At 40.2% G+C, this 14,663-nt stretch overlaps 2 protein-coding genes and 1 long non-coding RNA gene across 13 annotated transcripts; 2 read left to right on the top strand and 1 right to left on the bottom strand.

Annotated features, from left to right (window-relative positions):
• Nucleotides 1–1,642: 1,642 nt before the first annotated feature.
• LOC112290813 (uncharacterized) lies at nucleotides 1,643–4,659 on the top strand. 11 transcript variants are annotated; one of them, XM_024537534.3, is made up of 5 exons: nucleotides 1,643–2,388; nucleotides 2,684–2,769; nucleotides 3,472–3,506; nucleotides 3,603–3,659; nucleotides 3,953–4,659. In XM_024537534.3, the coding sequence occupies exons 1-5, from the start codon at nucleotides 2,326–2,328 to the stop codon at nucleotides 4,171–4,173; spliced, it is 462 nt and encodes a 153-aa protein (XP_024393302.2). In that variant the 5' UTR covers nucleotides 1,643–2,325; the 3' UTR covers nucleotides 4,174–4,659. The 11 variants fall into 11 exon arrangements, with proteins under 11 accessions (XP_024393302.2, XP_024393303.2, XP_024393301.1 ...); XM_024537535.3 differs by having other exon boundaries at nucleotides 1,767–2,388; nucleotides 3,618–3,659; XM_024537533.3 differs by having other exon boundaries at nucleotides 1,767–2,388; nucleotides 2,684–2,833.
• Nucleotides 4,660–4,763: 104 nt separating this feature from the next.
• Nucleotides 4,764–5,036, top strand: LOC149987895 (uncharacterized). Its single transcript, XR_016505950.1, has 2 exons — nucleotides 4,764–4,901; nucleotides 4,995–5,036. It is a non-coding gene; the product is annotated as an uncharacterized LOC149987895 (long non-coding RNA).
• LOC112290812 (pectate lyase) lies at nucleotides 4,929–7,034 on the bottom strand. The gene is made up of 2 exons (XM_024537525.3): nucleotides 5,534–7,034; nucleotides 4,929–5,427 (listed from the first exon to the last, which is right to left on the bottom strand). Exons 1-2 carry the CDS (start codon nucleotides 6,610–6,612, stop codon nucleotides 5,058–5,060), a joined length of 1,449 nt encoding a protein of 482 aa, XP_024393293.1. The 5' UTR covers nucleotides 6,613–7,034; the 3' UTR covers nucleotides 4,929–5,057.
• Nucleotides 7,035–14,663: the final 7,629 nt, after the last annotated feature.

Genomic DNA, 14,663 nt, shown 5'->3' with positions numbered 1-14,663 from the left:
TTTTTAAATTATGTATGATTTTGATTCACATGAAGAAAGAATTGTATGGAAAAAAATATATATATGTATATGTATATATATATACACTAGAAGTTTCTCTTTCTGTTAAGAAAACGAAAAATACATGTATCAAAGAAGAAAAAATATAGAATAAAAAAATAAAAGGCACTTTGGAGACATCTTCAGCTATCATTCCCTACTACTTTGAAGGTATTTCTTGCAGATACTAGTTAATATTCTAGTTCATTAAAAAAAAATCATACGAATACAATTTTGACGTGAGAGATAGATGCTTTATCCCTTTTATTTATCCCTTTCACTGTTCATCTCATGAGCGAGTCATTCTCTCTTTTATTAAAAAAAAAAAAAAAAAAAAAAAAATCCACTGTGTCTTGGAAAGGAACAACAAAAAAGGGGCAATCAGTGCTTATCAGTTAGTCAAGCATAGAGTTCAATTTGTGAGATATTTTTTCTTATTTTTTCTTTAATTTATTTATCTAATTGTTTTAAAGGTATGCTTTGAGATGGGGAGATTGGCATGACCTTGGCACTGCTGCTTGGGACCAAGTTTCTACCACATCCCATCATAGAATGCCATCCTTGTTATTGCCTTCTTTCTTTCTGAGAGCAACACCATCCAAAAGGGGGTGAGTGGGTCATTAATAGTGCCAAGCTTTAAGCACTTAGTGCACAGTGGTTTGGCTTCATGCGAGTTGCACATGGGGAGAGCAAATCAAGCCACTTGAGTGAATCAAGCAGTCACACATTTGTCCAATATGTTTGGTTTTTTGCAGGAGCATGTATTGCATCACTGCCAATAATATATTTTGTGGATGAATGAGCCATGGTGTTGAGTTCTTCACACTGAGGATGAGATTTTCTATCCTAGAGCTCCAGAAGGGGATTTTACTTAATTATTTGTTTATTTATTTGGACCCAATTATTATGAATGTGGCTTATTGGGTCTCTTTTTCTCTCCATGTGTGAAGTGGTTGAATCCTGTCAAGTTCCTAGTGAAGAAGGATGAAAGAAATTTGATGAACTGTTGCTAAATATGTGTGTGGAGAGAAGTCAACACCTTTAATATACACAAGTTTGAATATATTGTCAAAGATGGACAAGAAAGTTGTGATCTAATTAGAAAACTGTTTTTTTCCCGTCTGTTGCCATGTACTAGAATTGTAGGATTGAGTATTTGTTATTCACAGTCATTCGATAGTACTGATAGCATGTCATAACTGGAATTTTCAAGATCTTTTTATGATAGCTTGAAGACAAATTTAGTGGTCAAGTCTGGTTGAAGGAATGATAACTTAGGGAGGTGCTAACCTGAAGCGCATATGTGCTGCAGTCAAGCCATTGTCAGAGGCAGCAGTGTCATCCCTGCGATTACGCGCAGGTGAAAAGACAAATCATTCGGAGTTATGATATAGGTGGGAGAACTCCACCTGCAGAAGTGATGAACAAACCACATCAATTCAAAGCAACACACATATCTTGCACTGTTCGCCGATTTACCTGTTAAATAAGTGGCAGCTCACCGTGCGATTGCGTTTTTCCAAAGTCAGAAATATACTTGCCGGTATTGATTCTTTGCTATAGGTAGGTATTCTGGCCGGCTGACCTACCGAGCTGCACCGTCACCTCTTTCAGATTGAAATTCCCATCAATGAGCAGGTTGCCGCGCAACTGTAACTTTCAGACGTGAATACAATCGTAATAAACATAAAAGGCCCTGCTTTTATGGTCATGAAGGAGCTCATGCACTGGCACTGACTGGTGTGCCGTCAGTTCACTTCAAGCCGAGTTCCGCTTCTAACACTGGGAGACTGGTACTGGCCAACGTATGGTGATCTGTAGAACACTTCGTGATTATCGTTTTTGACTACGGTGATGGTGTCTGTGAAGTAGTAGCCTGTGAAGTAGTAGCTTGCAAAGTAGGAACGACGCCGTTTGGATCTTTCACTCTCTGGTCTCCCTGCTGCAGTTGTCATGAGGAAGTAAGCCTATTCCTGTTCCTAGCTGAAGCAGCGGGAGTAGCTTTCAAAACGTCGAAGTCCATTGCGTGGAGCGGGGGGAGCTCTTCTTGGCTGTGTCATTTTGTCGGTGGTGGAGCAGGGGGCTCATCATTGTCTGCATGGATCCCTGATAGCTTGTAAAGTGCATAGTAGTAATGCTGAGACCAGATCCTTTCCATTTCTTGGATTAACTTCTTCTTCTTCTCGTTTCCCGAAGATTGAGTTCCCAGATGAGGTGGTGGAGTAGGATAGACTACCTTCTGTTGATCGCTCGTTACTGTTAAGGCTTTCGCAGTTCCTGCGGTCCATGCTTCTATCCTCCTTGAGTTTGCTATCACCAGCTTTTGTGAGTGCCGCATCTTCATCTAAGGTACAGACTCTCTATTTCCAGATTGGTATTGGAGGGGGTTGTACTGATCTGAGGGCTTCAATGAAGCACTATGCGCTTAGGACGTTCGTTTCTGCAACGGAGCTGTCATGACTGTTTTCGGCTATCGTATCTCCACTAGCAAGTGATCTTTGACCTAGTGATTGAAATTGGAACCCACACTTTGAGAGAGAGAATGTTGTGGATTGTTTGGAGTTTTCAACCAAGGCTCTGAGTGTTTAATGCCAGTAAACCTAATCTGGGAGTGGCTGGAGGTTGTTTCGTTCTTTGATGCCAGCTAGAGCAAAAAGAATTGGAAATCGATGCCTGCCAGGGGCATGGGATATGCTCTGCAGCTCATCTTGGTCTCAAACTTGCTTGCAGGTATATTTCTTATCATTAAAATCAGAGGGGTGGCAGAAGAGGCTGAGAGTTCGAAGCCACATTTGTACGTACTTCTTGAGTCTTGTGGTTTACTTTGGTTCATGGGCAGGAGTCACACATCTACTTCCGACAAATGTCTCCTTTTCCCCAATATTAGATATCGAAATTTCTTACTTTTTTTTTCTTACTTTACTCTAAAATATTTCTCTGCTCTGGAACACTTGTGTTTACCCTCCCAAACAGAGGCACAAAACCACGCTGATGCTTGTATCGATTGAGTAAATTCTGTCAGAAGTTAGTGTGTAGACAGCCAGACTGTCACGGAACTCGGAATGAAGGTGTCATTGATAAAACCGGAAAGAGTGGGACGTAATTGATTTTCCTATTTTCTGCCTCGGGGTCATACTTGTCAGTAAAGAAAAAAATTGCTCAGGAATCTTGGAAATTCTGAAATTCTGAGTATCCTGGAGTTGACGAATTCGTTGCATGAGGATTATTTGACGTTAACGAAAAGGGGCATGTGCCGAATGTGACCCAGAATTCCGGCACAAGAGAACTTATAACGGCAGTTGGATGCTGACGTAAAGGTGCCTTGGAATCGGGTTAATCATATGTGAAATATTCGCAGGTATAGCCGCAGATTCGGTGTTATTTGATAAGTTTCTGCAGCACAAATCTAAGCATGCAATGTGGAAGTTGCAGGTGCATTCTCCATATCCTCATGGGAAGAACCGCAGGTGAGAGCACATTTGGTCTCCAATTCGCTGTTTCTGGTTATTTTATTTCAGGTTGCCAAATGTAGGAAGTCTCGACATTCACTGATACTTCAACAGACCATGGATTTGCAGAAAACTCAGATGCAAAATCACACAAGCGAGCTTCCGCCAGAGGTACCAATTGCCCTCCTATTCAGATTCCTTTGTCAGCCTTAATGGTAACCAGCTCCTGAGTTGATTATACTGGAATCAGTTCAGAACTAATTACCAAGAATGAGGAAACTATCAGAATGTTCAATTCTTGCAGAACGTCTGGCTGACTATTGTGTTGACGTAGCAGAAAGTGAACGGCTGATTCAGATCTTTTCATGCGACTCTTGATTAGATGGGCGCAGCAACTAATCCCAAGTTATGCAAAGGTTCATCTACCATTCTTTCAGGCTTAACTTCAATGAATTGTTGCGCAGAACTTCACGGAGTTGGGCACAATCACCAGCATATCACTAGCAGGCGATGTGTTAACTTTGGCGAACGGGACCGAATTACAGCTGTTTCCCAACTCTCCGGGTCATATTCACGAGCACATGAACGGAACCCGGAGAATGCTCGGGGTCTTCCGCCAGTGCTCGCCCTGTACTTGCTGCGACAAGACAAGGAGATGGTGCCTGCCTACTGTCTGCTGCTATAACATAAAGTGCGGGTTGCAAGGTTTACCGTATGGATTATGCTCTTTCATTCCTATCTCATGCACATGTTATGGATGCAAGAAGTGAACTACATAGTGGGAATTCGAGGTCTACTGGCTCAGGAGGAACGAGTATTTCCAGAAGCGGAATCGTTTGAGCACGTGGCATGACAGACCATTAGCGGTGTTGGATGAGGATTATCTGTAGTGCAATGTGCACGATGGTGTGCTCGCATTAGTTTACAAGGAATGTGTGCAATAAGCAGCATTATCGAAGCTGAGAATCTGCAATCCTCTTTCCAATGAGATAAATCGACTTTCGATTATGCTGTATTGAGCTCTTACCAACCAGTAGGGTTTCAAATGCCTCCTATTGCGGTCTAAGTAAGGGTAGATTTGAGCACATCAACATAAATGGCAAGTTTGTGTTCCTCCCTCACTTTTGTTCACAATATTCTAAACTACGTTATAATTACGTTTATTGCGCAACTGTTGTGGATGTTGATTCTTTAGATATCTTTAGTAATAATTTTTGATGATTAAGCATACTTTCATCAAATTGTTTGCCGCGACTCTGGTACACGATGAGATCTTACCAACACTTGTGATGAGCCTCTTCCAGCAAGAGCAGATATCAGAGTCTGCACTGCGATACCTAAGTCGCTACAAAGCGGTTCAGAATGTCCACCATCGTGTCCTAATTAGCTTGCGAGACCTCTTAGCTGAGCGAGGTACGAAATTGAACATCGAACTCAAGATTTGTGGTTTTATGTGCAGTATTTTTCTTCGTTTCTTTCAATAAAAATGGAGCAATTCCGTTGCAGGAAAAAATGATGTTACATGATGCAACTTGCAGCACACACTGATTGACCTCGAAAATACGATGTTCAGCAACGAGCTCCTTTGCGACAGTTGAGTGGGCCGGCATCTCTTACCATCTTCCACACCATGGAGGCTGGACGAGATTTGCAGCTAACAGTTTGGGAGTAACTCTGAGCTGACCAACTCATGGGCACGTTCCCAAAGTAAGCGCCGGACTGGAACATATCCCCCTCAGATCTCCAGTTCCACGTCCTAGGACCTCCGAATTTGGGCCCTCCGTCGTCAATGCGCTTCGTAACTTCCTTGTTGCCCCTGTTCGCGTTGTACACATTGCCTTGCGACAGAATGGTGGGATTCTGACTGCCACCAACAGGGTATACTCCCCATCCGCTAGAGTACTCGTTGTTTACCAAATGCAAGTTTCCGTAACGAATTCTGCCAACCATGTCAAACAAGAGTTAGAGCGCAATGCATCAATTAACTGAGAATTCTGCAGGATGGCAATTGTTGAAAAGATAGTAGAACCATGCCTTCGAATTACCTCGGCATCCTCTGAACAAGGCCGGGACCGAATTTGTTGTAAGCCACAGTAACATGCATGTTCCGGTCCATTGTGTGACTCGCATCTCCTCCCAGGAGCATCACCTTGTTATGTCTGGTGAAGTAGCAATTAGTTATGGAGATACTGTTCGAGCCGCGAATCACATCAATCAGCCCGTCGGCAGCATTTGAGAGATAGCAGTGATCTATCCAGATGTTACTAGAAGAAAAGATCGATATCGCATCACCATCGCATCGGGGACGGTTTTCCACATTCTTCTCTGATTTCATAATCTTTGCTGGTCCGGTGGCCTTAATGTCGTGGATGAAGAGGCCGTGCACGATGACGTTGCTCACTTTATGTATTCTGAGCCCACCACCCCCGGCAATGCGGACTTGCACGCCGCGCGCGTCAATGGTCTTGAAACTTGTGATCAGGAGCTCATTTTTGAGCTTGATGATCATACTGGACGCAAAAACTATCCACAGGGGTTGTTTACGCGTGACGGCATAGCGCAAGGTGCCAGGAGCTGGGTTCGCGGGGTTGTCGTCACGGGGAGACGTGACGACATAAATCGCACCATTCTTGCCACCTATGGCTTTTCGGCCGAACCCGATTGCGCAGCTGGCTAAGTTCTTCCGGCGAGATGCCCAGTTAGGATCACACCTCCAGGAATCGTCAACGAGGTTCCCAGTTTGACAGCCTCTCGACGGTTCCGGGGAGACGGACTTATCCGTGTCCTCCTCCGAGCTCGACTCACCATCATCGTCCATCTCGACCATGTCAAATCCATCTTCATTGGGATCATTACCACCCGCCTCCCCCTCTTGCAAGTAGGCATCGTCGGTTGCATCCACATCCTGTTCATAATTGGGCTGTCCGGACTCGCTCAGAACGTTGCTGATAGATGCAGTGGTCTGATCAGCATCAGCGAGGGAGGCCATCACGTCGTGATAGTCGTAGTCTCGACCTGTTGTGGAGCTCAACAACTCCGTGTATCCAGTCTGCGCGTGAGCCTGTCTCAAATGGACGCAAACGAGACTGGGCAGAATCCAGAGGAACAGAGCCAGTCTCGCCATCTTGGATAGACAGTTAAGAGTCTAAAGTATTCCCTCCTGGTACTGTCAAGTCTCATGCAATATTTACGACATCTGTATTACCCAAATGACACAACAATCCACTCTCGCATCGGCCTATTCACATCTTAATTGTGCAATCGCTACATCAACATATTTGTTCAATAGCGTCTGCGTATACAGGAAAACAGTGTGATTGTGGAAGTGGTGTACTAAAATCTGCTTCACTTCGCGAAGATCCTTTCAAACGCGAGACTACGGTTTAACGCATCAACGAGAGAAGCGAGAGTTCAACAAAACAGTTCCAAATCCAGCTGAGTGCCACCAGCCAGGACAGTTTGCAACACTGGACTAAGCTAAGCTGAACGCCCCGTTGGGAAGGCTTCAGGCACTGAGCAAGAATTGTGGAATCACCCGCATCCGTGTGCCAGCTGCACCGTGTGTGCGAAAAGTGGGGATGTTAATTAGAATGCGCAGAGTGCCGCTGGGTGTAGGTAGGAGTAGGCTCGGAGCGGCACCTAGCGCCTATTTCTACGTGAGTTAAGTACAGTTTTACTGTACTTACTGTACAGTTGAGAGTATCTCATTTACTCCCCTTCGCAGGACTGATGGCAAGGGTGCACATATTGAATGCTCCAATGTATTTCGGTGGAGCATTGTCTTCATAATTTTTTTGTTTTCATGTATACATGTGACGAAGGAGATTATCATACCCTGACGTGAAGGTATGACATCTAAACGAACATCTGTGCCAAGTCTCTCTCCTTATCATTTCCTCTCTGGGGAATCTATTTTATTGAATACTAATTTTGTAGTCTGAGAAAGCTTTTCCATCTGACAAGTTCTAGAGGGTGGAGTATCTTAGGAGGATCCAGAATGATTTGAACGTCACAATTCTTTGATGCTAGAATCCATGGCAATTGAGAGATCATTTTCGTATATACAACAAAAATGCACCATGTTCCAGATGCACAGTAATCTTTAAATCTCTTAAACCTGGGTGAGCCATGTGCTTGCAAACTTACATCTTATTATTGAATTGTTCATGTTGTAAACAAACCAAACATATAACATATTTTACATTTTTCAGTCAATTTACAAATCTTGAAAATTTTACGTTCTCATGGTCAGAGATAGGAGGCGCTTCTTGTTGTTAGAGAATATTTAAAAAAAAATAATAATAAAAATAAAAATAAAATTGAACTTGCATTTCCTTAAAGCATTTTGCAACTAAAAGTAAGAGAAATTATGAATGAAGATAATATCTTTCATGTACACATGAGTATCAACTATATTCATGAGTTCCATGCCGCCATTGCAATTGCAGGATTGCTGTTAAGAATTGGTCTTGCAAAATTTCAACAACTCAACATATTCAAATTTGTTTCAGCAAAAACTTGAGGTGCTTAACAAAGTTGAAAATTCTTTGTTCTTCATAGATTGACAAAAGATTAGTCAAATCAGATAGGAAAGGAGATTACTCCGACTAATTCAGCACAAAACGAGAACACGAACATCATGTAGTAGCCATTTAAAAGACTAGACACGATGGATTTGTGAATTGTTGTGCATGGATAAACCTGGACAACGAGGCCCTTGTGACTGCAATGAAGCACACAGGAAAGGCAAATGTGGGTTTCCTGCATTCAATGTAAACAACAGGCTTGTGGTGATGTGATTGCAGTTCGTGGATGGATGAGCGGGTACTTCAGGAAAGACCGGGTGATCCGCATCCTCAGTGTGGACTCATCTCATCTCTGGAAAGAGCATCAACTAGATCTCAAACAACATCTGGTTATGATTCCTACAATCCTGCCGACACTTATCCTGGCTTTTTATTCTCCCCTCAGGATTAAAACCAGTAGGTGAAACGCATGAGATTCATTCCAGTCTAGAACGGAATCTCTGACTCTTAGTTTTATTATCGAACTATTGCACCCGCAGCAGATGTATCAGCTCCAGTGAGCGTCCTCTCTATTCGTTTCATTCAGTTTTCAGGCAAAGCCGTTGTGCTTTGTAATTAGCCACGTTCATGGAGTATTTGGATCGTGGTAGTGGTAGCGAAAGCGGCATGGATCAGATCTGCGATTATGAGTCATAGCTTTCCTACTTTTAGTCTATGAGGGGTATGTAATGTGCCGCTCAAAAATATTGTTATAAACTGGATCAAGTTTTACTCCGAGAGGTATCGGCCCATCTACGAAATATTCTTGATCTCATGATATGATGCGACTCTTTCTCTTGTGGTAAATATCGGCGTCTGGACGAAATGAAGTGACCAGAACATGATGCTGTTGAATTTCACAACTGACAGGAGAACTAGGGGGCTGCAATATATGAGGTCTGGGCAGAGAATTAGCTTTTAGAATTAACTCACAGCCCGCCTGTGGCCGTACAGAAGAATGGTCGTATTGTCCACTTCAGACCTTCAAAACAAGTGGAAGGGGATGATGGAACAGAGAGGATTCCCTTTGAACTTGAACGTAATGGCTGGAAACGAAGTGCATCCTTTTTATTATAGGGTACCTGGCTACTCTATGGTGGAATGTTTTTCCTCTCGCTTGCCACGTTGTGTTCTTCGGAAATTCAAGTGGTAATTACTCTCTGATTCTCGCATCCTTCGAGCTACGTTCGCCGCCTAATTCCCATATCTACCGCCCTTAATCTAATAATTGATCACCGTGCAGAGAATGAGGACAGTGGATGGAACAAATAGTTATGGGAGAGACTAATTGAATTCAGGAATATATCATGGAAAGTTACATCCAAACAAATGGAGAAGCAACCAGACCACAAGACAATATTCCTCAAAAGATGGGATCGAACTTGAATGGCAAGAAGAATGATAGGCAGTAGAACTGACTTGGCAATCAACTGAAACTCCCGAATACCTCAATGTGGTTTGATAATCCATGATAACCTAGAAGATTATTAGGATAGTGGGTGCTAGCCTTGATACGCACCTACAAATGCTGTTAGGGTATAAGGTCCTCTAATCTGTAATTTTTCTTAATCCATCTTAGCCTGTTTTGTGTCAAAAAGAAAAAGAAAAAGAAACACACAGTTATCACAGAAGTCGAACCAGCACGTTTACAAGACAAAGGTGGTTATTCAGGGTGGCCAATCAATCAAATAGATCACATTCTGTCACATCCTTATTCATGTAATCAAGCAAGAGCTTTCGAAGAGATTTTCAGCAACTGCAGTTGATGGTTGAGGAAGCCCTTGTTAATTGCGTGGCGACATGTGAACTGCGTCTAGTGCAGCTCAAACCAATTGGGATTGGCAAAGAATATCCAATTTTGTTCTGTGATGAGCTGGAATCTGAGTTCGTTGAAATCGTGAATCGCATGAGTTCGGAAATATGGCGCGCAATCACAGTTTGTCTCGGCACTTTTTAAACCGTATTCAACGAAGCCAAATTTCCTGCGACTTATTTCGGAACTCCATTGGCATGGATTGATGACATACCACCATGCATTTGGTATGACAACTCCGGCAATTTCGGGGAGAACTCGCCACAATTGACAACGGATTCTAGCATTTGCCTTAAGGCGAATTGAGCTGTTGCTGAAATTATGTGGCTTCAGTTTACTTTGGGATGGCATCGCCTCTCCCTTCTCAATAGTAATTGACCATTCCGAAGGGAAACATTTGTACGCAGTGAAGTTTTCAAGTCGTCGCGGGTCAGTATGATTCGTCTTCAGCTTTTGTCCTGGTACACGGAGCAATTTGGATTCTCTGTGAGTGGCAAAGATGATACACTATGGGTGTCGACATCCACATCCATGATGTAGAAATCGAAACAAATATTAATAAGAAAAAGAATTGTGTGGCTGGGGTACCGATGATATCCACGGCCACTGTGAAATTTTATTTTTTGTGTATTTCTTCAGTCGGCCTAACATTAGAGTAGACGAGGTTATCAGGAAATTGAGCAGGTAGAAGGCGGGGACTGAGCAGCGCCTGGGGAATTTTTTGAGGGCTAGGTAGATTGACAAGGTGGAGTGATAAAGAAGTGGTTGTGGTGTATAGATTGACATGGTGGAGTGAATAGATAAGTGGTTGAAGTCAAGAAACTAGAAAAGAAAGTGAACTTTAAATTTTGTGTGTGTTAGTTGATAAGGTGATGTAGTTTGTGATTATAGTTTATTTATTTATTGAATTATTATAATTGTTGTGAATAAGTCATTAAGATTAGGTGAAAGGTTTTCTTAGAGTTTATTAGAGATATTGTTTTTAGTATTTGTAGGGTTCTTAACGCCTTATTAATGTTTGTTAGAATTAGGATGTAGATTCAAGATGTTTTCTTTAAGGCTTATAAGGGTTTTCTTAGAGATATGATTTGCTACTTTAGGAATTATATACTATTTATGTATGAAGTAGTAGTTGTAAAAGATTGTTTAGGATATAGAGATGATATTTAAAAAAATAAGGCTTCTTATATTCAATTATAACCTTAATCTACTTGCATCTTTCAATTATACAACTTCTTGATATAGACTCTGAACTTCAATAGAGACTTCTTCCACAGGCATAGAAATAATACATCTATGATTAACATTAGAAATATGTGAATTTTTGATCTTAAGAGTATTGTCAAGCTTGTGAAGATTTGTAATAGTTGTAAATCTATTTTCACTTCCACCTGAAATAGCATCCATGATTTTTTCTTCTATAGACAATTCAAATAAATTTATAAGTCAAATTAAAAGAGAGTTATCTACAATATCTAATACCAAAAAAAAAATTCTATCTAAAAGAATAATCTACTCTCTTTCAAAAAAATAATCAATATTTTAAAAACTAAAAGTTAATTTAAAGATAAAGAGTTGTCATAGATATATATATTTACTCTAATAATTACTTAAGTAATATAAATAGATTGAAGTAGATAAAAAGAAAATGATTGATTTTACAATATCTTCTAAATAAACTTCTTAAAAGCTTCATTGACGTACTTTCACCTTTATACATGTTTATAGGTGATTGATAGGTTAGAAATTTGGCCAACAAAATAGACATATGTAGTAGATATTAGTAATTGTCAAGGACAAGAACTCGATGAAAAAGCAATTTTGACAAGTGAGCCTTCACTCAAAGAAAGGTAACAAAATATAAATAAACAAGTATGTATATTGAAAGAGAAATTGGAATGGCTATTGCCAAAGACTAGAAAATATGAAGACTCTTGAAACTAGACTGGAAGCAAAAAAAGAGTTGACAAGAGTAAAGAAGGCTTCATTCTTGTCTCTATATATACTATCTAACTAGGGGCTATGTGGCAACATTCTATAGGACCTCCAATATGTGTTGACTTTGTAGAATACATGCCTTGACTTACAAGGTAAGTTTTTCTACGTGTGGGCAACATTGTTAGCTTGGTCTTCAAGCTAACAACATGTGTGGCACATGGCCAACTTGTTGACGACGTTTCTAATCCAAAAAGTCAATTAAAGATATCTATAAATTCAAAGCAATATCTATGGAGCTTCTAGGAAGCTTTCATATCAAATACTATAGAATTATCTTTTTTTATCTACTTTTATTTACTTCTACCTATTTATATATGTAATTATTGGCTTATATGAGTATGTCCGTGACATTATTCCTCCTTCTAGGGATGAATTCCATGAGGAGCGGTCATCATATGTTGAAGAAATCTATGATGCAACGAATTGTATTTGCCACATATTCTGATCTTTATTCTCTTTGAAGATGATTGATAGGGCCTCACAACCATCGGTAGTGTCCCATATCAAGGCAGGAAGACCACCCAGTTATTTGATCATTGTTGAGGCCTTCATAACTTCCTTCGAATAGAACATTTGGAATACCATCAGAAGTTATTCCTACCTCTAGTAAAATCACCAAACATCGGGAGTCCTTTTCCAAGTCATGATACCAAATACGTTGTGTCTCGCCATCTATTCAAAGAAGAATATGTCGTTCTTGAAGATCTTCATCTCGATTACGTCATCTTGAAGGTTGTGACAATTATAATGTCTCGTCTGACAGGTCAGCAAATGAAGGCTCTTGAATCGAATTCACTGGTTGTTGGTTCTCCATCTCCTAAGTGTCACAACTACAAAGAAGCTACAAACAAGGATTGAAAGTAGAATCTTATCTTGCCTAGATATTGTTTTTTTTATAAAGAAGGTTTTCATCTTGATTTTGATGGCTTTTGTCGATAAAAAGCCTCCACCACCTTTATTGCATTTGCAAGATTCTTTACTGGTTCCCATGTGCATTCACTAATATCATATCCATGCCAATGGACAAGATATTCTAATTTATTTCAGCCCTGCCTTGAATCTAAGACTTCTTCTACTTCAAACTCTTCATTATTATCCACTTCTATAGGAGGAGGTGGAGTTTGTCATCTTCTTGGCATGTCTATTGTCTTGTATGGTTCAAGAAGAGACATGTGGAATACTAGATGGATTTTCATTGACTCCGGTAGATGTAAACGATATGCAACTAGATTGATTTGTGTAGAAATAGAAAATGGTCCAAGCCTTCGATAGTGCAACTTGTCACAAGGACGAGTGGTCTTGATATTGCGACGAAGTAGCCATACCTTATCACCCAAGTCGAATGGTGGTTGTTCCTTATGATAGACATGCGCAATGATCTTTTGTTCTTCTTGAGCTTCTTTTAACTGTGCCTTTATTGTTGCATGTAGCTTTCATAAATGAATCGCTAAATCTTTCGCAATAGGATTATCAACTTTTGAAAAGTCAAAAGTATCAAGTCGTGGATGATAACCATAATTAGCAAAGAAAGGTGTTTGTTTTGTAGAAGAATGTACCGTGTTATTGTAAGCAAACTATGCCAATGGCAAAAGAGTTGTCCAATCATCTTGTTGGTAGTTAATGATACATCTTAAATATTGCTCCAAAACTTGATTAACACACTCCCTTTGTCCATCAATTTGAGGATGGAATGGCGAAGATAGTTTTATATCCACTTTTAGAATCTTGAAAAGAGTCTGCCAAAATCTTGATACAAATTGAATTCCTCTATCTGATATAATATCCTTGGAAAATCCATGATAGTCATAGTTATTGTCAAGAAAGAGCTTAGTTTTTTCTTCACGTATGATAGATTTTGTACATGGGATAAAATGTGCCATCTTCGTAAAATGATCTACTATCACAAATATAGAGTCATAAGAACCTGAGATTGGAAGATCTGTGATAAAGTCCATAGAAACAAAAGACCATGGTTGTTCTAGAATGGATAATGGCTGAAGAAGTCCAAAAGGTCGATGATGAGGAGTTTTTGATCTTGAACAAGCATCACATGATTGTACAAAATCTTTGACTGCCTTCCACATTTGAGGCCACCAAAAATCCCTAAATATCAAATCCAAAGTCTTATTGTATCCAAAATGTCATGCTATTGGAAAGTCATGACAAGCTTGAAGAATACGTAAATGTGCTTCTCCTTCTGGAACATATAGACATCCTTTGAAATAAAGTAGGTTGTTCTTGAACTCGAATTTAAAGGGATCATGAGATTTAGAAGAATTATTCATGATATCATGAACAAGAGGATCTGAAGACATACTTAATTGGACTTGCTTGAGAAAAGTTAAATCAACAGTCAATGTTGATTTTATTGCTCGAAGATGAAATTGCTCCAGCTTCAAGAGAACCATTCTTTGTTGCTCAAAAGATGCATCTCCTTCTTTTGGTGTAAGATAAGAATGTCTAGACAAGGCATCGAACAAATCTTGTTATTTTCTTAGCCGATAAGTGATGATGAACTCGAATCTTGATAAAGACATACTCCAATGAGCTTGACAACAATTTAATACACGTATTGACATGAAATACTTGAGGTTCTTGTGATCCGTATACATGGTGACTCGACTGGAAGCACCTTCTAGATAATGATGCCATTCTTAAAAAGAATCCACAATTGCAAGAAGTTCTTTGTCATGGAACTCATAATTGATTTCTGTTGCTGAGAATTTTCTTCAATACAAGGCTACTGGATGAATTTTGTCATTTGTTCCCATTTGTGAGAAAACCACACCTAGAGCAAAG

The sequence above is a fragment of the Physcomitrium patens genome, chromosome 13, assembly GCF_059467195.1.
Source record: "Physcomitrium patens ecotype Gransden chromosome 13, ASM5946719v1, whole genome shotgun sequence".
Taxonomy (NCBI): domain Eukaryota; kingdom Viridiplantae; phylum Streptophyta; class Bryopsida; order Funariales; family Funariaceae; genus Physcomitrium; species Physcomitrium patens.
Note: the sequence above shows the minus strand (reverse complement) of the source record. Positions and strands in the feature narration are given on the sequence as shown.